Source organism: Leopardus geoffroyi, chromosome B4 (genome assembly GCF_018350155.1).
Source record: "Leopardus geoffroyi isolate Oge1 chromosome B4, O.geoffroyi_Oge1_pat1.0, whole genome shotgun sequence".
Lineage (NCBI taxonomy): Eukaryota > Metazoa > Chordata > Mammalia > Carnivora > Felidae > Leopardus > Leopardus geoffroyi.
The window spans coordinates 137215086-137238285 of NC_059341.1; the positions used below are offsets into that span (position 1 = coordinate 137215086).

The following is a 23200-nucleotide window of genomic DNA, read 5'->3' on the forward strand; positions in this document are numbered from 1 at the left end:
TGAGTTCGAGCCCCGCGTCGGGCTCTGTTTTGACAGCTCAGAGCCCGGAGCCTGCTTCCGATTCTGCGTCTCCCTCTCTCTCTGCCCCTTGCCTGCTCATGCTCTGTCTCTGTCTCTCAAAAATAAATAAACATCAAAAAAATTTTTTTAAATAAAATGAATAAGCTGATACTTGCTGATATGACAAATATGCAAGTCCCTAGACAATTTCGGCACAAAAATCAGCACTTGGTATGTGCCTGCTGCATGAATGACTGGCCCCAACCAGACGGGACTGATAACGGTATCATTAACAGCCAGTAAAGCACCCTTCTCTCGAGGCCTTACGCCCGGCACGGTACTGTGAACTTGAGCCACACGCCCGAGCAGCGTCTCACCTGGCCTTGGTACCGCAGGACTTGGTGCTGTTGACCGTGACAACATTCGTCTGGGGGCTATTTCGTCTCATTTCCTTCGAAATTAACTACTTCGGAAACTGTGGATTCTGAAAAATTCGAGAGCAAGGAGTTAGCACAGATTGGCAGGCAGATTTTCTCGTTTAGCTTATCGAGCCACAAGAGTGGAGCCTGTGGGTCCGTAAAATCATCAGCTGATTTTGCAGGTGACTGGAGAATCGTGTCAAAAGCCTCAGGCAGGTCCTCCGCGTGAATTCATACTAAACTGTAGGCTTCCCGGGGGAGCTATGTCAGCCCTGTAGGCACATCACTAACCTGCCTGTGTCCAGATCACACACGCGCCCCACACGCACCACACGCACCACAATCACACACCCTCTAGTTTCCTCACCGCAGCCAGAATAAACATTTTAAAGTGCCGACATCCTCGTGTTTCCTCCTTGCTGGACAAACTCCCAACTGCTTCCGGGGTGCTGGGGTGGCTCAGCTGGTTAAGCATTTGACTCTTGGTGTCAGATCAGCCCTTGACCTCACGGTTCATGGGCTCAAGCCCGGCATCGGGCTCTGCACTGACAGTACACAGCCTGCTTGGGATTCTCTCTCTCTGCCCTCCCCCACTCATGCTCGCTCGCTCTCTCTCTCTCCTTCTCTTAAAATAAAACTTAAAGAAACAAAAACAAAAGAACGGCAACTGTTTCCTGTTGTCCTTAGGATTAAAACCAAAGCCCTCAATGGTGTCGCAAGGCCCCGTGGGACAGCCCTTGCCTGCTCCTCCATCGGTCTCCCTCTCCCCAGTTCCTTGAGCCTCAGCCACAGAAGCCTTTGGCCGTCTGTGTGATGTGGCCTATCCTGCATGGAAGCTCTGTTTTCAGAGCCATAGTCCCCCACCTAGACCACTCGCCCTTCGCATTAGGGTCTGCCTAATGTTCTCCTCCTCCTCCCAAAGATCAGTGGTTCTCAAACTCCAGTGACCATCAGAACCGCTTGGAGGGCTTGTTAGGAACCGATCCCCGGGCGCCAGCTCCAGATCCTGATCCTAGATCTAGATCCTGGGGAGGGTGGGGCCTGAGAATTCACCTCACTGGAAAGTTCCCAGGGGCCGCTGCTGCCCAAGACCAAGGCCACAGATGCAGTCTTCCTTGGCACCCCCACACTAGGCCACACCCCCATTACACACACGCACGACCTCTGTTGTCCTTCACAGCCCTTAGCCCAGTTTGTCATGAGTATTCAGTTAATGCTTGTCTCGTAGACTTTAAGTTCCAAAAAAAGCAAGGGCCGGGTTAATTTGTGTGATCAGTACAGCCTCAGGTCCCGGTCTAGGGACTAGCGGTCAGGGGTGTTCAGATTCCCTGAGTGAACAAATGAATTTGCTTCCACTCCTGAACCTTGGTAAGTTACGGCAGAAATCCCTGCCTTTGACTCTGGCCTCCAGCTCTCTTTCTGAGCGGCTGGCGAGGATGGTCAAGTTTACTTGCAAAACACTCTTCGGTCTTTTCCTTGCCCCATTCCATCCCTCCATCACGGCTCCATTCATCCTCGCTCATCTGGGTTACAGAAATAGCCCCGCACATCACTTCCAGATCCCACCTTCTCCCTCCAACCCGTCTCCTCTGTTGCCAGGATTTCTCTTTCTAGCGCACTGATATAGTTGTGTGGCTCCCCGGCTTAAAAATGTACAATGTGAAACTATACGTGTGTTAGAATCTCATAGAACTACGTACCGAGAGAAAACATGTCAAACTAGTGAGACCCGAATACCACCCATAGTTTAGCCACTAGTACAGTCCCAATGGCATTATCCTGATTTTGATCACTATACTACGACTACTTGGTAAGTTGTTATCAAGGTGCGGTGGGTTAGGGGGGCACTGGGGTGCACAGAGGAACTCTCTGTACTGATTCTGTAACAGATTTGTGAGTCTAAAATTATGAAGTTTAAAAAAGAAAAAAAAAAACCTACACTACTTCTCCAGGGTTATCTGAGCTGAAACCAAACTCCTAACTGTGGGGACAGGATCATTTCCATCATTAATAAGCTGGCCCCCCGCGACCAGCAGATCCCAGCGCTCCACGCGGGCGGCATCATCAGGCAGCACTCGGAACGCGCCGTGTCGTTCCTCACCTCTGAGTTCTGGTTCATGATTTTGTCAGGATTTCCTTCCACCTCTCCTGCCTGCACGCTGCGATTCATCTTTCAAGATTGAGGGTGCAGCCCCTCCTTCATGAGGCCTTCCTTCCTGTCTTCCTTAAACAAAACTACTCGTGCTTTTATGGAGAATCTGGTTTCACGGTTTTGTTTTACCAATTGTTTGATTTACTCAAGGACAGGGGCGCTGGGTGGCTCAGTCTGTTAAGCGTCAGACTCTTGACTTCGGCTCAGGTCATGGTCTCACGGTTCATGGACTCTAGCCCCGCATCGGGATCGTCACTGGCAGCATAGAGACTACCTAGGATTCTCTCTCTCCCTCTCCCTCTCTCTCTGCCTCTCCCCCACTTGTGATCTCTCTGTCTCTGTCTCTGTTTCTCTCTCAAAATACATAAATAAACTTGAAATAAACATAAAGAAAAGGACAAAAAGGTCAAAGCACCATAATTCCATTCCTTTGCTGTGGGGCCAGGTGGGACCAAAACTATAAAGTATTATCGCCTCCCGGGCCATCACTCTAGCCCTAACTCTATGGTCACTCTAATCCTCTGCTTCGGGGATTTTCTGTTGGCTGTGTACCTGTGGCCCCTGCCGGCTAGTGAGCCTCCCCAGTGGTGGGATTGGCCGACCTCCCCTCTTGACACCCGGCGCCTACCACGCAGCCTGGTACACGGTGAGCTTTGTTCGCGATGGACCACGGTGGACACCTAGTACTGCGAGGGCAAGAAAGCTAAGCTAATTTGACCCTTGATTCTGAAAGCTGAACAGGGCCCTCCCTGAGTCTGAGCACGGCACTCTGATGAGGTCTGTGTAGGTCGCCTCTGGCTACACACCACCCTCAGTTTGGGCTCTCAACAGAGAACTCTGAGACATTAATTAATGACTTCAGGACCCGGTGAGGTAGAGATTAAGATGCATTACGAAACCAATGCGCCCACACAAGCACCAAGTGACGGGCCATCAAATACACTCCTGACCACTGGCAAACACAATCAGAGGGCTGTTTCACTGATACGTGTGTTTATTTGCCAGATAAGTATTAATGTCCAGTTTTTAACAGATGCTATTTATATCTGAATCATAACAAAAGTGCCATCCATCTGCCTTGGCACCCGAAGAAAACATAATTCAACACAAGAGTAAGAAATGTGCACAGCCAAACAGAAATGGCATCAGAAGCAAAAACTGTTGGAACTGGTATCGTGGGGAGGAGTGGCGGTGGTGGGGGGGGGCGGTGGGAGGAGATTGTCACTTGGAAAAAGTTGCAAGCAACACAAAAGATTTTGGCAGTTAAATCCGAATACTTGAGAAAAATCTTCTCGTCTAATCTGATTATCATATGGATGTTTTATTATATTTTGGAACACATACCCTAGAAAATTCCCTTTTTAGCCTTCCACACACTCAGTTATTTACTGAGCATCTATACTTTTGGACAATGGGAAAAACAAAGAGTTTAGAGTCAAGAGGACTAAGGGTCAAAGTCGTTCCACTATCCACCGTCCAACTTGCAAGTTAATTAACCTCCTCCTGACCCAGTTTCCTCATCTGAAAAATGGAAGTAACACATCTCTTTAAAGGAAATATTCTTTTTTCTCCAAAGTTTTTAACGTTTCTTTATTTTTGAGACAGAGGGAGAACGAGCAGGGGAGGGGCAGAGGATTTGAAGCAGGCTCTAGGCTCTGAGCTGTCAGCACAGAGTCCGACGCGGGGTCGAACCCACGAACTGCGAGATCATGACCTGAGCTAAAGTAGGACACTTAACTGCCTGAGCCACCCAGGTGCCCCTTTAAAGGAGGTATTCTTAACCTAGGATCTAGGGAAGCGGTCCACCTGTGTGCTTTGGTAGCTCTTCGAACCCTCAGAGATTAAACGTAAAAGCGTTATGAGATGATTTTTCTAGGGGATATGTTACTTTCACCAGCTTCTTAAAAGGCAGGTGAACCAACAATGCTTAAGTGCCGCCGCTCTACAAGCTGTGGAAGCGTCACGGAAAATGTATCTAAAGCACCTGACACACAGTAGGCTGTGTTCCCCATTTGGCAGCTGCTATTATTTTTAGGTCTTGGAAACGTACAGCAACCTGAATCAGAGACAGCACAGGGCAGAAGACGTAGACAGTTACAGCATAAGGTGCTGAGTGTCTTCATGGGGTTTTATAAAACCGTGAAAGGAGGGTAAACCGAAGTCAGTCCAGAAAAAAAACCCAGTAGTAGACAGTGACAGGGTGGAGGCACCAAAGGTATCAGGGTGGGGACATGACCATCACCCCGGGGTCCTCGATGCCTAGACAGGCCCTGGCATACGGCAGGGGCTCAATGAATAAGTGTTAAGAGCAAACAAAGACTGGAACCACCCCAGGGGACAGGACAGCAGCGTTTACAAAGTCCTGGAGTGGTGGGAGGGCGGGGGGACATTCGGAAGGTGTTACTGAAAACTGTTACCGTTCAGAGTACTTTCATTCCAAATATTCCTTCAAGTGTGAGAGTCCCCACTCTCTCCCTAGCTGGTTAGGACCCCCGGCCTGCACCTGAACCATCTGGTAGCAATCGAGCCCTGCCCAGGTTTTACGATGAAGACCTACATGTTAGAAAAGCTTTAGTTTTCCAGAGGAATGAAAATGTTTTCTTTGGCCAAAATGAATTCAACGTCTCTTTTTTTTTTTTTAATTCTCTTTTTTCTTGAGTCGACAAGAAGTTCACGACTAAATCCGCAGCCCAACTGTATTAACCAGTATGGACAATCAGAGTATTTTCTCTCCTCCAGATGTTACTTTACTATTCTATTTGTATTCTTCATGATCCTGACTTACGTGTTTTTAGTTTACCGTATCACATGTATTCTTACAAATCATCTCAAAGCCTTAGGGGATTTACGGAGTATATAAATATTTGAGGGCTAGAGCACTGGTCAGGAACACACAGGTCCTACTGTCAGGCAATTCTGGAGTAGAAGGCACCCTCCACCATTTATGTGCTTGGAAGGCCCTTAACTTCTCTGAGTTCCTATTGCTTTATCCATAAAATGGGAAAAGTTAACCGTGCCCTTTTGTAAGCAGGTGGTTAAGAACTAAATTTAAAAATGGGTGTGAGGCCCCCAGGCTGTGCCTGGAACACAGTAAGTGCTCAATAAGTATTAGCCAGGAGTACCAGCGTTTTAGGGCCAGTAGTAGGAGAAATCATAAAAGTGCAGGGACGCCTGGGGGGCTCAGTTGGCGAAGCATCTGACTCTTGATTTCGTTTCAGGTCAAGATCTCACGGTTCCTGGGATAGAGCCCCGCATCAGGCTCTGCGCTGACAGCATGGAACCTGCTTGAGATTCTGTCTCTCTGCCCCCTCCCTACTCTCAAAAATAAATAAATAAACTTAAAAAAAAAAAAAAAAAAAGAAGGCGTAAAACTGCCAATAAATGGAGAGAGAAAAAAATCATAACAGTAGCACCCGCAACAAAGCAAACAAAAAAAGAGAGCAGTAAAAGGTCAAAACCAAGAGAAAAAAGAGAAAAACGTGGAAAAAGAAGCTCTTTAGACCTGAAAAAATAACATATTTATATGTTGTCTCTAATGCCAGACTTTTCTCAAACAGATCCCTTTTCTTTACAGCTCCTCTTCCCAACGACATGGATATCCTGGAGAGTATCTTGTTGAAGGTGAATTAATACTGAAAAATTATACGGGCACCTGGGTGGCTCAGTCGGTTGAGCGCCCAACTTCGGCTCAGGTCATGATCTCGCAGTTTGTGAGTTCGAGCCCCGCGTCAGGCTCTGTGCTGGCAGCTGGGAACCTGGAGCCTGCCTCGCATTCTGAGTCTCCCTCTCTCTCTCTGCCCCTCCCCCGCTCAATGCTCCCTCTCGCTATGTCTCAAAAATAAATACAAACATTAAAAAACATTTTTTTTAAAAAAAGGAAAAATTACAAGAATCCCACCTCTATGAGCCTACATTTAAATATACTTCACAAAAAGGCCGGCTCGGCTCCCACCGAGGGGTACTGCCATCTGGTATTTAAAGGAAGAAAGCAGCCAACCGTTAGCTTCTTGTCTCACATTTTCCCATGCACGTTATGCAGCTTACTTTACGGTCCTGGCAGGCGACGGGGCCGTCCAGGAGGACCTCCGGTGACCCCCCGCGACCACCGACCTTAAACGTTCGCTCTCGATACACACCTGGAGAGAAGCTTTCTTAAAGCAATTGTCTTGTCAACAGCCAGGGGCCTCCCAGTGGCGTCCCGCGCTGGGTGGGCACCCGACCACGAAACATCTTCCTGCAGCTGGTTCTGTCTCCGCGTGCCCGTCGGCTTGTCGGAGTCACAGCGTGGGTGCTGTGGACCTCTCTGCGCACGGGGAAGAGGTGGGTGGCTGGAAAAGGGCGGGGAAAGGGGAGCAAATTTAAAGTCTCGGGTGAGCATTTCTTGGCCAATTTCTGCAAGCACCGAAAGGAGAGGAAAAGGAGAGCACGGCGAAAATGACACCCTTGCCGTCAAGGAGACTGCAGTGAGGTTGAGCGGGAGGCAAACATGCTCGCAGATAACCCACGGGGCCATGCCTGATTCACTTTCCAACCCTGCACCCCCCTCCCCCAACTTAGCCAAGTAAACGTTTGTTGAATGGAAGACGATGGATGAAAGAAAGCGATGAAGGGACGACGCTGTGCGAAAGTGGAATTTACTTATAGCATTTCTGAGAGCCCACCCATTTAGGGGCACACAGGACTCGAGGAACATTATTAAATTATTAAATTACTCTTTTTTGAAAGACAAGTAAGAGTCCTCTTAACGGGCAAGGCATTCTGCGAGGCAAAGACTTTTAGGAGGGAAGGAAACGGGAGACGGAGAAGGAAAGGATCAGGGTGCCCCAGACGGTGACCTTAAGCGTCAACAGGACGTTTCACAAAGTGCTTTCCGGAAAAAATTCCTGAGGGAAGCAGGGATAACTGTGGGCGGTGTGAGGGGAAAAAAGAATGTTCTAGAAAGAGTTGGGGTTTTTTTGTTTGTTTGCTTTTTAACATGAGGCAAGTGCTGGGTTTGAATTCGGGTTCTGCGACTTCCTAGTTGTGTGAAGTCTGGACAATCCCCTTCACTCCACAGGGTCCAAGTCGCCCTCTACAGGGGGCAGGCAATGACACTCAAGAGCGCTGTGCGGACAAATGACATAAGGGACATGAAACATTTTGTAAGCCGGAGTGACCGAAGGCAGTGCCACACACTTCCCGTGTGACCCGCACACATCCGGGGGGGTAAGATGTCACTACCTTCCGCGTTGTGGTCCGTCTTCCCCAAATATGACGTCAGCCCACGGGGAGAGGACCGCACTAGTCACCGCAGTAGCGCCAGGGCCGGCGACGGCGGCTGACACACGTGCTGAACGGGGTAAGCCAGTCACCAGCCCAAGGTCACGTTTGCGGGAGGGAGGCTAGGCGTCTCGGAGGCGGGCAGCAGCCGTCTCAGGGCTGTGGGACCCTCGGAGCCGCCCGCCCCGGCCCTCCTCTCGCCCTCCGCTCGCGCGCGGGGTCCGGACGCCGTGGCCGCGCCGCCTTACCCGAGCCCCCTTCTCGATTCTCCGCCTCGCGGGACCACAGCAGAGCGCGGGGACCCCGGGCCGCTCGGCCACAGAAGCCCAGCCCACTCGCCGGCTCTAGGACGCTGTTGCCCGAGCAACGGCGACACTCGTTGATTGGAATAGGAGTCTGCGCACCCGACAAGGAGAGCAGCTCCGATTGGCTAAGCCGGTAAGTGGAGGGGCGTGACCAGATCTGCCCGGTGCTCCGCCCCCGCGGGAGGAACTTCCGCCGGAAGCCTGAGGCTTCTGGGCGCGGGAACCCGCGGAGCGCCGGAGCGACGAGCGTCAGGGGAGAGGGTTTCTGCGACGTGGCTTTCGCGCGAGCTGGCGATCGGACTGGTCCCTCGGAACCGCTTCGAAGCGCGTGGCCAGAGAGAAGCCCGGCCCCACACGAGCGGCAGACTCCCGTGCCTGGAAGAGCCCAGCGTAGCCGCGCGGGGCCTGGGTCACGACGGAGGGAGGAGCGTCGGTGCGCGGCCCCGAGCACGTGCTGCGGCCTTGCCCAAAGGCAGTGCGCATGTGTGGTTGCGCCCTGCGGGCCCCCAGGAGCCCGAGAGCCGCGAGGAGGCGGGACCAGCTTGCCCCTCCCTCCGCATTCTCCGCCCCGGGGCCGTGTGACCAGCACAGTCCCCCTGATTATTTCCAGTTTGCAGATACGAAGCCGAGGCTCAGAGCGGGGTCTTCTGCCCCGGGACACGCAGCTGGTCTACGGCAGAACTGGAGTTAGAACCAAGGCAGGCCAGGCCCTGCTCTCCGTTGTCGGGGAGAAGGGACCAGAGGGGCAGCTTTGCTGAGGAGCCCCCTGCACCCATTTCTGGCGGCGGCGAAGCGATCGTCTGCTGTCACGCTGGGCAACCTGACTGCACATCGCGGGGAAGCTGGTCTTCCTTCTCACCGAGGGGTACTGCCATCTTCTCTTGCTCAGACCTCCCGCACCCTCCCTCCCCATCCCCGGCGCCTGGCCTCACCTCCAGTCCCCTGACTCCAAACGACTGGAGCACACTGTTGTCTCGCAGCCTCTTAGACGCCCATCTCTAATGCTCTTCTTCCAGCCTCTCCACGTATGTCCTCAATCCCACCCCCCCCCACCCCCCAATGGCCTTCTCAAAGACTTCATTGCTTAGGTCAGCCAGTGCTCAAGAATGTGCCCTGGGGGGGCGCCTGGGGGGCGCAGTCGGTTAAGCGTCCGACTTCAGCCAGGTCACGATCTCGTGGTCCGTGAGTTCGAGCCCCGCATTGGGCTCGGGGCTGATGGCTCAGAGCCTGGAGCCTGTTTCCGATTCTGTGTCTCCCTCTCTCTCTGCCCCTCCCCCGTTCATGCTCTGTCTCTCTCTGTCCCAAAAATAAATAAACGTTGAAAAAAAAAAAAAAGAAAAGAAAAGAAAAGAAAAGAATGTGCCCTGGGAACCGCTGGTGGTTCTGAGACCCTTTCAGGGAGTCCATAATCGTCCAAACTGTTCCCATAGTAATACGAAGATGGGACTCGCCTTTTCACTCTTACTTTCTCTTGAGGGGTGCAGTAGGGTTTTCTAGAAGCTACACGATGTGTGACACTGCAACAGATTGAATGCAGACGGAGATGGAAGATTCCAGCTGTCTTCTCTTAAGTCAGACATTAAAGAGATTTGCAAAAATATAAAACTGCCTCTCTTTTCACACTCTTTGTTTTGGAAAGCATAATAATTTTTCATTAAAAAAAGTTCATACGTAATGGGTTTCTTGCTATTTTAAATGAATTGGTAAACAAAATTCAAAATTTGTATCTGTTTTGTTTCTGATGTGGTAAATGTTGATAGAACTCACAAAAACCAAAGCACTTTGGGGTCTTCAATTCTTTTAAGAGTGTAAATAGATCTCAGGCCAAAAGGTTTGGTCCTGAGAGCAAAAGGGCTTAGGTCATTGCCTCTCCCCTAAAGGCCAACCGTCTCATTCCTCCTCCCTCCCTTCCTCCCTCCCCCTGCCACCTCCTTCCCTCATAAAATATGCTCTAGTATCTGACATCTTAAAAAAAAAAAAATTATCTTCTAGCTTCTACCCCAACTCTCTGTAGAGTTATCTGTCCACACGGGTCTCTCAGTTACTATTCACTCTTCGATCAGTTTTCCCAGAGGCATAGCTCCATGACTCCCCGGTACCTGGTCAGTTTTCATGAATATTTCATCTGTCCCCGACTTTGCCTCCCTCAACCTCTCAGGAGCATTCAGCCCAGTGGATCACCTTTCTACCTGAAACACTCTCTTCCTGTTCCTCTGAAGCCATACAACCCTAGTTTCGTCCTAAATCACCAACTACTCAGTTCTCGGGCCCCACTCGTGATTTTTTTCCCCTCTGGCTCTGACCTAGGTGGTGCTCTCACACTTATCCCCAGCTGCGACCCCTCCACTGGTATGAATCAGAGACTCCTCTGACTTCAGCCGTCCACACAGCCCTTGGTCCTCTGACCTCCCTGACTCCGGCCAACGTCCGTAAATGGCACCATTCAAAGCAGGAAACCTTGTCTTCCCTCGGCAAGATCATTGCCTCCCCCCCACCCCCACCCCGCCCCGCCACATCTAATCCTTCAGCAAAGTCTTCCTGGTTCCATTGCCAGAATACGTACACTGTGATCTCACTCATCCATTGTCACCAGCCTCACCAGCACGACCCCGCCTAATGAGGACAAAATGTAGACAGAGCCTTTCCTGCGGTTCCCAAGGGAAAGGCAAGGCAGGGTCAGCAGGCTTAACATTGGCTACTTGGAGTAATTTTGGCAAGATCTTTACTATCTGTAGAAATTGGCTAACCTTGGGAGGGACAGTCACTCCAGTGTGAGCAAGGCCCCAAGATGGCAAAGCATCAGGAAACAGAAAAGTTTTTTAAACGGAAAAAAAAAAAAAACATGTCTAACCATTCATCTGTTGATGGGCACTATCAACTTGTTTCTTTTGGCTACAATCAATAATGCTGCTATGAACATTGGCATACGAGTCTCTGAGTCCGTCTTTTCAATTTTTAGGGGTGTATTTCTCGGAGTGGAATTACTGGGTTACGTGGCAATTCTCAGTTTAACTTTTACAGGAATCACTGAATTTTTTCCACAATGGCTACAGCATTTTACATTCCCATCAGCAGTGCACGAGGATTACGGTTTCTCCACATCCTCACCAACATTTGTCATTTTCTGGTTTGGGGGGTTGGATTTATTACGATGACAGCCATCCTTAGTAGCCTGAGGAAGTATCTCGCTGTGGGGTTTTGACTTGCATTTCCCTAACGACCAGTGATGTTGACCATCTTTTCACATGCTCATTGGCCATTTGTAGGTCTTCTTTGTAGAAATATTTATTCAAGTCCTTTACCTATTCTTAATGAGGTTGTCTTTTTATTGAGTTCTGGGACTTACGTGTTCTGGATATTAAACCCTTATCAACTGTGTCATTTGCAAATATTTTCTCCCATTCTGTGGGTTTTCTTTTCATTCTCTCGATAGGGTCTTTTCACGCACAAAAGTCTGTAACTGTGCTGAAGTGTATTGATTTTTTGAATTCCCTTTCTCATTGAGTATTGTTCATATATAGGAAGATCGTTGCCGCTCTGTATGCTGACTTTATAGCCAGTGACTCTCATGGATCAGTTCCAGCTAATGCTAAGCATCTTTGGTATTTTTAACTTGCACAATCTTGTGTGTGTGACCTGCAAATGAGTTTTATTTTTTCTTCTCTCATCCTTGTATTTTAGATTTGTTTTCTTTTTATTTTTTTAATGTTTTATTTATTTTTGAGACAGAGAGACAGAGCATGAGCAGAGAAGGGGCAGAGAGAGAGAGGGAGACACAGAATCCGAAGCAGGCTCCAGGCTTCAAGCTGTCAGCACAGAGCTCCACACGGGGCTTGAACCCACACCACAAACTGTGAGATCATGACCCGAGCTGGAGTCAGATACTGAGCCGACTGAGCCACCCAGGTGACCCTAATGTGATAAATTTTTAATGTTGAAATTTCTTTGAATTCCAGGGGTAACTCTTTACTATTTTATATATCCCTGGATTAAATTGGCTAATGTTTATTTAGGATGTTTGTCTATTTGACACCCCAAGTTTTATTGGGTTCACGGCCACACACACATTCACTTACGTGCCACCCGGGGGCGACTTCTGCTCTGCGGTGCGGAGTGTAGCCGGTGAAGCATAGGCTGTGTGGCACACACGTTGACTCTCTGGCCCTTTGCGAAAACTAGTTTGCCAGTCTTTGGTCATTGTCATGAGAGGCAGTGACCGGCGACTTCCCTTTCTCTGCGATGCTCTGGTCAGATTTTAATACTGAGGTTATACTGGCCTCAGAGCAAGTTGGAAAGTGCTTCCACCTTCCCGGCTCTCTCAAAGCTCATGTGATATTTGCGTTTGGCTTCAATGTTGGGGGAAATTCACGGGCAAAGGCATTTTGTCCTAGAGTTTTCTTCGTGGGAGGTTTTTAATAATTGGTTTAAGTTCTATGTTACTTATAAGACTATTCAGATTTTCTGTTTCTTCTTGTGTCTATTTTGGCAACTTATGTTCTCCAAATACTTTGTCTAGATCATCTTAATTGTCAAGCTTATTAGCATAACGTTGGTTATAACGTCCCCTTAGTACAGGGTCTGTAGGATCTAGGGTGGCCAACCACCTTGCTTGCCAGGGGCTGGAGGGGTTTCCTGAGACATGAGTCTTTCAGTGTAGACCTGAACAGTCCAGGCAGATTGGGACGGTCAGATCCAAAGAGATACCTTATCTTTTTTTGGTTTATCAATTTTATTAGCCTTTTCAAAGAAAATCACGTCATTGATTTTTGCTCGTTATTTTTCCTTCTTTCTTTCCTTTGGATTTAATTTGCTGCTCTCCTTTTCCTAGCATCTTGATATGAATATTTAAATCACTGGTTTTCACCCTTGTTTCTTTTCTAGGTCGTGTTTAAGGCTCTAAATCCCCCTCTAAGCATGAATGTACCTGCATCCTCCAAACTCTGATAGGATAGATCTTCATTAGCATTCAATTCAAAATCTGGCTTGAATTTCCATGGCGATGTCTCTGTTGACCCATGGTAGTACAGAGCTATATTAAATTAGAGACATTTGGGCATTTTCTAGCTGTATTTTTGTTATTGATTTCCGGCTTAATTCCACTGTGGTCCAAGAAACACAAAGGTAAGATTTTGGTTTATTGAAATTGTTTGAGACCGACTTTCTGGCTCACCATATGACCAATTGTGGTCAATGTTAACACTCTTTTCTGAGGGAAAATTATAGGTGAAACACTGTTAGCTGGCTGTGTGAGCAAACTGTTTAGTAGGGACTTAATAAATGTCCTTTGAGCTGATCTGAACTCAATTGTGAAGCATATGATTGGGGCAACATAGCCAAGAATCAGGAAACTGAAAATCCTTATTTCCTTGAATACAAGGATGATTTTTTTTTTCATGTATTTAAGTGACTAAATCAATCTGACATGAGGGGTACCTGGATGTCTCAGTTGGTTAAGCATCCGACTTCGGCTCAGGTCATGATCACGCGGCTCGTGAGTTTGAGCCCCACATGGGGCTCTGTGCTGACAGCCCAGAGCCCGGAGCCGGCTTCAGATTCTGTCTCCCTCTCTCTCTGCCCCTCTCCTGCTCATACTCTGTCTCTGTCTCTCTCTGTCTCTCAAAAATAAACATTAAAAAAAAAATCTGACATGAGGTTTTGTCATCTAATTCTCTTTTCTTTTCCTTTTTTTCTTAAGAGCATCTTCACTCCAGAGCTTTTTCCCTGCTCCTGGAAACTCTTCACTTCCATGCAAAGAGTTAACTTAGGTGTTTTGTTTTTAACAAGATCTCAATTCACCTCATTTGTTTATCGTCCTGATAAGCCCATAAAATCCTTTAGATTCCGTGTGATCTTTGTTCACACAGACCAGAGTTCTGTAATGTGATGGTGGCCCCAAGGAGTTTGTTGGAGATTTTCGGTCTTCCTCGACCATACCTTCCAAAGAATGCTGCCAGCCCCCTTAGATGTCCTACAGTGGGTCTCCTTTCAACAGGGCCGAACCTATCAACTTGTCCGTGATACCTTCCAGCATCATTTAAATGTATAACGCTCCCTGCCCAAGAAACTGCTACAGTCTCCACTACTCATTCCCATGCAGGAATCTGCTGCTCAAAACCTTTCGTGATAATCTGGAGAAGCAAGCCATGGGAAGTTGTGGCGAAAATATTTTCACACTTACAACATCCAGCAGACAGCTCATTCCATCAGCAATCAGGAGGAAACCTGGGATCGTGGAGAGCTGTGTGGCAACAATCCTCTGTCCCTCCCTCCAGGTTTTGAGTGCTCATCACAATGATGTACGCCTTGGAGACTGGGCACTGAGACCGAGCCTGGAATTATTTCACAGTCATCAATCATGAGGTTATAAACGGAGGTTACGCCTTCAAGAGGAGAAATACACAGCAGGAGCTGATTAACCCCTAAGAAGTTAAGTACTATTTTCCGCCTGGTCTATTAATAAAGAAGGAGGGAACAGCAAACACAGGGCATAGATACAGGATGCATCTAAATGGGGGCTGAGGACATCCCTGGGAAATCTGCTACGAGAGATTTCTCTGACTACTGTCCTTTTCACGGCCTTGTAAGATGGACACCAGAGTCTCCTGAGCTGCCCTTCAAAGAAAAATAAATAAAGAAAAACAAATGAGGGTATAAGTAGCTCCTTTGGAAAAGCTACCGTGGTTCTTTTTTTCCTTTACTAAAATAGATGCTTTCTCTCTGATATTTACCTTGACAGCTGATGCAGCTTCTCATTTTAGTACAACCAGCCAGAAACTAAATTGTATTTTCTTTTCTTTCTTTCTTTCTTTCTTTCTTTCTTTCTTTCTTTCTTTCTTTCTTTCTTTTTTTTAGGGAGAGCATGCATTGGGGAAAGAGGCCGAGGGGGAGAGAGAAAATCTTAAGCAGGCTCTCTGCTCAGCGCAGAGCCTGATGGGGGCTCGATCCCACGACCCTGGGATCATGACCTGAGCCGAAATCAAGAGTCAGATGCTCACCCGACTGAGCCACCCAGGCGCCCCTAAATTTTACATTTTAGATACTGTCACTACAAATAATTGATCACTCTTTGTAAACAGGGGGTCATTCTCGTACCTACTCTAGGATTGCACGTGGAGAAAGACTGTGCAGGCCCCGTGTAGCCTTTTTGCCTGCTTTCGTTCCCCTCCGGTGTGCTGATCCACTCGTGAGCTCAGTTGCGGGCTGTCTCCTTTCACGGCAACGGGGATCGAAATCCACTTACCTTGCTCCTGAACAAGATTCCGCGGTGTAGAACCCCGGCACTTAGAATCTTAACGCATCCCGCCCCCTGAACATTCCGTGACAGTCACGGCCCACCCTCCGGAATAAAGCAGCAGCTCGAAGCTAATTTCATGTCCCATACATCTGGGCAACCTGCAACCCCCCGCCAATCACAGGTAATTCTCTTCACTAAGAGCCAGGGTCTTGCGGCAGCTTGTAATTAGTGCTGTTTAGCATTTAATTTGCCTTTCGTTCGGGAACAAGCACGTACGGATGATGTGATAGGAACTGAGCGCCGCACTCAGCCGAGCGGTGAGAAGACGAACGGGCACCGTCCCTCCTTCCCTCGACTTGGGGCTGTGAATGGAGTCTTTGGCCAGGAAACCTGAGAAGTTACTCAGATGTTTTCTTAACAAATGCAAACCAATATACGATTACAAGGGATTATCACTCCTTCGGAATTCAAGGCTCTAACGCCTGGCACGCTCCCTTCTGAGAATTCTTCTGAGAATGGTGGAGACGGGACATAGCAGTCCCCCATGCTCCGGGCTGAGGGTGCTTCTGGCCTTCTCCCCTGGGGGGGCCCAAGTGGCATAGAGACCCCGGACAGAGGCAGCCACCGGCCACTGAAAGTCAGTCCGTCTGACAGGACCAGCAGCCCTCCTGATGTCTCTGGTAAAATCAGAGGGGGCGCCTGGGTGGCTCAGCCGGTTAAGCATCTGACTTTGGCTCAGGCCATGATCCCACGGTTCGAGTTTGAGCCCCGCATCAGGCTCTGTGCGGACAGCTCAGAGCCTGGAGCCTGCTTCGGATTCTGCGTCTGCCTCTCTGTGCCTCTCTCTTTCTCTCTGGAAAAATAAACATTAAAATTTTTTTAAAAGAAATAGCAGGAAAGGCTTTTCCATGAGGCTAAATGGCCCATGAGAAGAGACCGTTGGAGAAGAGAGCGTTGGGCGTGTGGGTCAGGGCCCCTGAGCAGCACGGCCAGGCCAGAGGGGGCCTGTGCGGCGAGTAACAAATGACGTGCTTGCAGAACAAGGACCTGTGGAGGGGCGGCTGAATTCAGCAGACAGTGGGAACGTTCCAGTCATCAAGGTTTCACTGACCGACCACCTCTTAGGAAGCTAACTTCTTTACCCCCAGGAAGAGACATGACCAGCCTCAAGAAGCAGATGGTCACTGGGCACCAGTGAGGGCCAAAGTAGCAGCCCTGGGAGTGGTGGGAGAGGGACATCGGGGTCCTTGGATTAGGACCCCACCCGTACTGAGCTCAAAGCCTAAATCGGCATCACCCACGTTGAGGAATGGCAATCCGGGCAGAGGGGAACAGCCTAAGTGGACACAGAGGTCCAAATGGCCAGTCGTTCTTGAGCACAGTGAGATGGGTTCCTAGCTACTAATTGTATTTGGGATTTGTTTTTTCTGGAAATCACACATACCATGGAGTATAAAAGGGGAGAACTGAGAGACAGGAACACTAGGGGGAAAACAAGATTTCAACCAATCCACTTAAAAGTTTTCTGAGGATGCATAAATTGGAGGAGGGAGAGTCTTGCTGGCTCCGTTGAGAGTCTCTCCTTCTGCAGAGATGGCCTCGCTTGGGTATTTTAGGACTTCTGTTCCCAGCTGGCGCTCAACGCCATGGAGATATGCAAAGATGACAACTGTGAAGAGAAGAAAAATGCATTTTCTGGTTGATTTTTATATTTTAAACACATTTCGCATTCTCTGGTGCTTGAAGAATGCTTTTAATAGAGCACAGACTCCTTCCGTCAATGGTGAGGGACAGATTTAGGGACTGTGGCTCAGACATCCGGTGCCAACTAGTTTACAGGGATCCAAGCGTGAGAATCAAGTTGTCATCTGATGTGTAGATTTGGCAACGGCTCAGCGCGCCTTGGCGATGGCGCCCGTGGGCCCAAGCTTGTGTGGCAGGTGCACCGTGACGGGTTCTCTTTGCTCTCGCCGCAGAGTCCATGGCTGGCTCAAAGTTCACGGTCTCCCCCACTCGTCAGCTCCTCCTGGGTGGAGTCAACAGACGGTTTGACCGCCTAAGACTCACAGACTGTTCGCACCGGGTGGAGTGTTGAGACCCCTGGGCTGAGACCTCCCCGTTAGGAGGTGAAAAGGGGCTTCCCCCCGTGGTCCCGGCGACAGCCGGAATCGGGACCGGGTGCCCAACCCGGTCTCGCGTATCTTATTTCTTCCCACCTGCCGTGCCTCCCGCTGGCCCCTGCCCTACCTACTCCCACCTGGTTCCAGACCCAGCCCGCGGACCTCCTCTTACATTCAGCAGTCCCCCTGCTGTCCTTGGTGTCACCTCTCCGTAGCGCCAGCTCTCCGCACCACGCCTTTGTTTCCCGTTTGCCGAGGCGACGTGCGTGTAAACGGAGCTGGGTTCCGCTGCGTGTACCAGGCAAGCTCGCTGAGCCCTGAACAAGCAGAAGAAACCTTAGAGACTGTTTACGACAAAACATCCATTTGGGAGAGACGGATCCTGAGGCTGAGAGAAGGCAGGTGGCTCGCCTGGGTCACGCAGCCAAACACAACTAAACCGGGACTCTAGAGCCGGGGTCCTCAGATCCCCCACCAGGCGTCTCTCTGTAGGTATCTATCTGGGTGGGAATGAGAGCAGGGTCCCCCGAGGACGTAACAGTGGGGTGCGAAATTTGCAGGGGAGAGGCACTGACATCGGGTGTGTCTCCGGGACCCCCACCGGGGCATAGAGTAGATGCTCAAAAAACACCAAGGAAGGAGAGAAAGGAAGAGGGAGAAGCGTGGCCACCGAAGGGTCGACGCAGTTCTCAGGGGTCCTGTGTTTCCGGGCTTTGGGACAGAGGGAGGACAGGGGAAGTATGGGCACCAGACAATCCATCTCCCAGTTACACCGACATTTGGGAAGCCAGTGAGTGGTCGGGAAGGGTGTTCTGGAAGAGGAGAACACCGCGGCCCATTGGCAGTAAAGAAAGAGGTGTATAGAGGTCGGGGCAGAGGCCCAGTGGGGTAGTTCGGGGTCAGGAGGCCAGCCTCGTTCTTGTTTGGGAAGACACAGCCTCTAAGGGCGCAGCCAGGAAGGTACAGGGCAGATGGCTCTCAGAAAAAGCAAAATCCACTCTGACCATGAAAGATGTCACTCCCTTAGCAATTATTAGGCGCTGATTATATGTCAAACTCCAACCTAGGGAAAGACACAGCACGGCCCTGCTTTCGGGGTGTCACTGTCCATGGGGGGGTGGGGGAGACAGCTGTAGAGCAGTGAGGTGGGCGGGATGAGAGAGGAAAGCAGGGGGCACCAGGGAGCAGCGGGGATGCTCACAGGCGAAGGCAGGGCTGGGGGTCCCAGCGGGCGGGGCCGGGCCAGGGCAGGGGCCGGAGGACGTGGCTGGACAGCACTGCCAGCAACGGAACGGCTGTCCCCAGAGGTGGCCAGCTTGTCAGGGACGGGAGGTCCGGCTGTCAGAGACGTCGGTGTCGGTGGGTAAGGCTGGATCCTCTGACCGACGAAAGTGCCACCCCAGTCTGCAAATGCTCGTTCTACAATGAAGGGTGGGCAATGATGCTGCATGGGAAGGGCTGGGACCAAACGCTACAGGAGAGCGATGGGCACCCGAGGACCTGACCTCCACCCATTTCAAACAGCAGTCACCGCTCAGGTGGTGGGAAAACTGTCCCGCACTTGGGACCTCCCAGGACAGACACTGGGCGCCTGGCCTGTATCCACAGGGCTGAGGCCACAGGAGGGAGGGAGGGGGGGAGGGACCTCCCGGCTGTGGCCTGAGGAAGTCGGCTGGCGGAGGGGGTGTGGCCACCAGGGGGGCGGTGCTGATGCTCCATCCGGTGGCCTGAGAAGGGGCGTGGCGGAGGGGGCGTGGCCACCGGGGGGCGGTGCTGATGCTCCATCCCGTGGCCTGAGAAGGGGCCAGGAGGAGGGGGCGTGGCCACCAGGGGGGCGGTGCTGATGCTCCATCCCGTGGCCTGAGAAGGGGCGTGGCCACCAGGGGGGGCGGTGCTGATGCTCCAACCCTGGTCCGAAGCCACCACCTCCTGTTAGGTCCCCGCCATGAAGGGGCTATGGACGAAGATGGTCTCCACTGTGTAAATTGCGACACCGGGTCAAACCAGTGTGGCTGACCTTCTCCTATGGGAGGGCCAGTGAATCTGTGCTGGGAAGCCCTTCCTGGTCCCCCCTCGGATGAAGTGATGGGGGCGCGTGGAGGGAAAACAGATGGCGTGTCCCAGGTGGCCCAGTATCGAGCCAGGCCAGCACACACACTGCCGCGGGGCTGCGGCCAAACGCTACTGCTTGGGAGTAAAGCCCTCTCTGCTGGTCCCCCAAATGCTTGTCGCAATCTTGTTGGTCTGTGACCCTGCCGTTTGGGAATCCCGCGGCAGCTGTCCGGTCAAGCCCGCAGTCTTCCCCGGCCGCTCTCACCTCCTCCACCCGTCCGGGGCCTCGTCGCAAGCTGCACGGCACCTGTGCCTCGAATCATTTTGCCCTCGTCTTAGCTCCAAGGGCCCCAGGCAGGAACTGTAGGTAACGTGCAGACCCTCGCACACGCTGCCCACGAACGCATAGAGCCAACTATTGGGTCAGAAGGGCCCTTGGGATCATTTAAAACAGCCCCCCACCCCTCATTTTGTGACTGAGTGACTCACACAGCCAGGAGAAAGGCCTTGTAATCCATTTGCTGTCAGGGGGCTTTTAAAAAGGCAAACCGGTCAGTGTCCCTTTGATTAAACCCTCCTGTGGCTTCCTAGCTCTTAGAACAAAATCCAAACTCCTGTGACCTGTAAGGCCCTCGGTGAGCTGGCTCCTGGCTACCCTCCAAAACTGAGTTTCTGCCACACCAGGCTCTTCTCGCTGCCCAGCCCCCTCCCTGCCCCCCCACCCACTCCTGGGCCCCCCACCCCAGAGGGCCTCAAGCCTGGTCCCCTCACTTCCTCCTGATCTCGGCTATCACCGGGTCCCTCGGAGTCCTCTCGAGCTTGACCTCACACGGGTTTTGTGACGGGGGCGTCATCTCCTCCCCAGAGAGGAACACCATGCAGGCCAGGCCCTTCTGTGCTCCCGGCCGTACCCCCAGCGCCTACAGCAGGCCCGAGGCATGGTAGGTGCTCAAGTGTTTACTGGATAAACGAGTCCAGGAAAGGAAGTGAAAGCAAGTCTGCAGGGATGGGGAGGCACTTGGTAAATCAGCACTTCGATTACACGGTCCCGCCCTGCTGCTTGATTCGCCCACTTTGCCTTCATTTGCTGCTTTATTTCAGGTGCTTGACAAATGGGTTGGGAGCAGACCCTCTGGGGCAGCAGACTGGATACTCCACTGACTAACTTGGGGCTTGGGATCCAGGGTAATTTCAGAGACCAACATCAATGCTGGGGTTCCACCCGAGTCCTAAAGGAAAGGGCCCGTTTGAAAAGAAATGTGCTTTCCAGAAAGCCCCAGCTTTATCAGGTAAAACGATGTCCTGGATTTTCCTGCCACCAGGAATCAGGAAGGCAGGCTCTGGAATTCAAAGCGGTCGAGTGTGGTCGAGTGCAATCAGCCGGGTCGGTCTCAACACACCGCCGTGCGCCGCGTGAAACACGGGGTCTCCCCGGGAAGGCTCCACACACCCCGATCTCCTTTCGGCCCGTAAGTAATGCCAAAGGTGACTGGACAAATAGCGAGGGGGGGATTCACCGCCTGGAAGGTCTAGAGCGGAGAGAAAGAGCCAAACCAGCGTGGGTCTGAGACCCTCGGCGGCCAACCCCGGGGACCGGGTGTCAGCGGGGCTCACAGTCGCGACTGCCCTGGAAGGCTACCCCTCTGCACTCATCGGCACGCGCTCAACACGAGGCATGGGACGTGTCTTTATTAAAGATGCAAGCAAGCACAGACAGATCACGTGTGGTGCTCAGTAATATCCATACAGTACTAAGAATAGAAAAATAGAAAAGAAATTTCACAGAAAGCAGCCTCCCTCACAGATACACAGAAAAGGCGCAGCCAAGCCCACCATGCAATGCTGCATAAAACACCGGCGTGTGTCTGCACCTCTTCCAAGACAGCAACACAGCACAGAGACCCTTACACGTGGTGGCGACCCTCCAGCCACCACCGGGGGCGCCTGCCGGCCACGTAAACTTCCAAGACGACCCCAGTCCCGCCGCGGCGGCAACACGCACACTTGGCGGCCGGCCCGGCCGCTGCCTGGCCGCGTCTCATTGCTTCCCCAGCCAAATGCGGGCCAGACGACGAAGCAAGGGGTGGGGCAGTGAAGACATCACCTGTGCTCCCGCAGATACACTGGGGTGCAAAGGCCGTGCGCCCGCAGGTATACTGGGGTGCAAAGGCGAGACGGCCAACCAGTCTGAGTGAAACAGGGCGTTGAACCTGCCAAGTGGCTCTCCCGTGGCCGGGAGCCTCGGGTGCACACAGAACAGACTGACCGATGAGCGAGTCTGAGGAATTTACTATGGAGCATCTGCTCGCCAGCATAAAGAGGTCTCTGCCTCAGGAACGAGAGTTCGTGGAAGGAAAACTCAGACTCCACGTACGCTCGGTCTCTGCGGCAGGTTCTCCGGTCACCGCGCGAGAGCCCGTCGGCCGGCCTCCCCGGCAGGTTCCCTCAAGGAACGTTCTGCTGGTTCCTCCGTATCGGGTGTCTGAGGCCACCCGCTGGGAGTCCCTGGCAGAGGGCCATCCTCCCTGCAGATGCCGAGCGGACGGTCTCTGCTTTGTTTCAGGAAGGTTACAGAGCACTGAACTCATCGAAAGGAACAGCGGCCCCCACACACCCAACTCCTCCTGTGTCTTCACCTCCGAACCGGGTGAGGACAGAACAGCTGTGCCATACAGAACAGAACTACAAAAATAAAGAGTCAACCCTGAGATCTTCCTACCATTTGGGTGTGGCTCGCTCCTGAGTCCCCTCGGAAATGAACTTCTATTTGGTTTACTGACATTTATTTAGATTTCCAAGTGAAAAGCTCTATAAAATACAATAAATAACGTGGGGTTGTAAAAGGCAGACGTTCTAGCTGCGTATGTTACAGACTCTATGCTTATGATACGGGCCGTCAGAACCGCCAGCTTTACAACGCTTGTGGTCGGACACGGAGAGACTTCAAAGCCCAAAGGCGACACGGCTGCTCCGGAGGGGAAGCAGGGCCCCCTCTTCCTCCGGCGTCTCCGCCGTTCCCTCCCTCCCCCGGGCCTCACGCTGCTTCCGGAGTTCGTCCAGCAAGGAACAAATGAGTGCATATGGGACTTTTAGCTAGTAGAGTGTCTGGGTGCTGTGAGCATGCAAGTTTGCCGTCGCCGTGATTATAAATAAAAGTCAAACGTCAGGTCACACTTCCCCATCTTCTGTTTGTACACCAAGTCAAACTTCTCGTTCATGGAGACAGTGAAGATGTCCTTCCACAGCCCGACTCTCCCTGCAACACAAACGAGAGCAGAAGGTGCTGAATTCACTCGCCGCCGGGCCAGATACCGAACCAAAGGGAGCCTTGGAAATGGTTCTGGAAGGTTCCAGATCTATTTCTGGACCCTTCTGAGCTTGGCCTAGCGGGGGCAGGACAGGCCACCTGAACCCGTTTCCCTGAGGCTGGTCATCCTGGTGTCCCTTCCCTGCTGGGTGGGGCCCACGGGCACAGATACGCAGAGCTGAGGCTCGCAAGCAAGGTCTCTGCCCCTGTTCCCTGGCGGATGCCCAGCACCCAGGCACAGGGTGGGGGATTCACAACACCCTGGGGGACAGACAGTCTCCGGGGAGCAGATCTGCTGCTCTAGGCATCGTGTGGACTTGGGTCCTCTGTGCCAGCATTATTCACTCGACTC

The 23200-nt window shown here is 51.5% G+C and overlaps 2 protein-coding genes and 2 long non-coding RNA genes across 11 annotated transcripts in view; 1 reads left to right on the top strand and 3 right to left on the bottom strand.

The window, feature by feature from the left end:
• The window catches only part of EFCAB6 (EF-hand calcium binding domain 6), a 250449-nt gene extending 242264 nt beyond the window's left edge, over positions 1–8185 (bottom strand). For 2 of the 7 annotated variants that reach the window (XM_045467281.1, XM_045467276.1), the window contains exons 1-3: positions 7792–8044; positions 6708–6899; positions 378–484 (exon numbers count right to left, since the gene is read on the bottom strand). In XM_045467281.1, coding sequence (XP_045323237.1) covers positions 378–423 — 46 coding nt within the window. In that variant the 5' untranslated portion in view covers positions 424–484; positions 6708–6899; positions 7792–8044. Of the gene's footprint in view, positions 1–377; positions 485–6707; positions 6900–7791; positions 8045–8078 lie in introns of those variants that run through there. The other 5 variants (XM_045467283.1, XM_045467280.1, XM_045467282.1 and 2 more) reach the window with 3 other exon arrangements.
• Positions 7803–9210, top strand: LOC123592223. Its single transcript, XR_006709638.1, has 3 exons — positions 7803–7909; positions 8119–8268; positions 8746–9210. It is a non-coding gene; the product is annotated as an uncharacterized LOC123592223 (long non-coding RNA).
• A 7550-nt stretch (positions 9211–16760) lies between these two features.
• Positions 16761–19607, bottom strand: LOC123590367. Its single transcript, XR_006708729.1, has 2 exons — positions 17662–19607; positions 16761–17038 (listed from the first exon to the last, which is right to left on the bottom strand). It is a non-coding gene; the product is annotated as an uncharacterized LOC123590367 (long non-coding RNA).
• Positions 19608–21215: 1608 nt separating this feature from the next.
• SULT4A1 (sulfotransferase family 4A member 1) overlaps positions 21216–23200 on the bottom strand; it is a 33813-nt gene continuing 31828 nt past the window's right edge. Inside the window, exon 7 of one of the 2 annotated variants that reach the window (XM_045463472.1) lies at positions 21216–22797. In XM_045463472.1, the coding sequence (XP_045319428.1) occupies positions 22685–22797 (113 nt within the window). In that variant the 3' untranslated portion in view covers positions 21216–22684. The remainder of the gene's footprint in view (positions 22798–23200) is intronic. The other variant, XR_006708730.1, reaches the window with a different exon arrangement.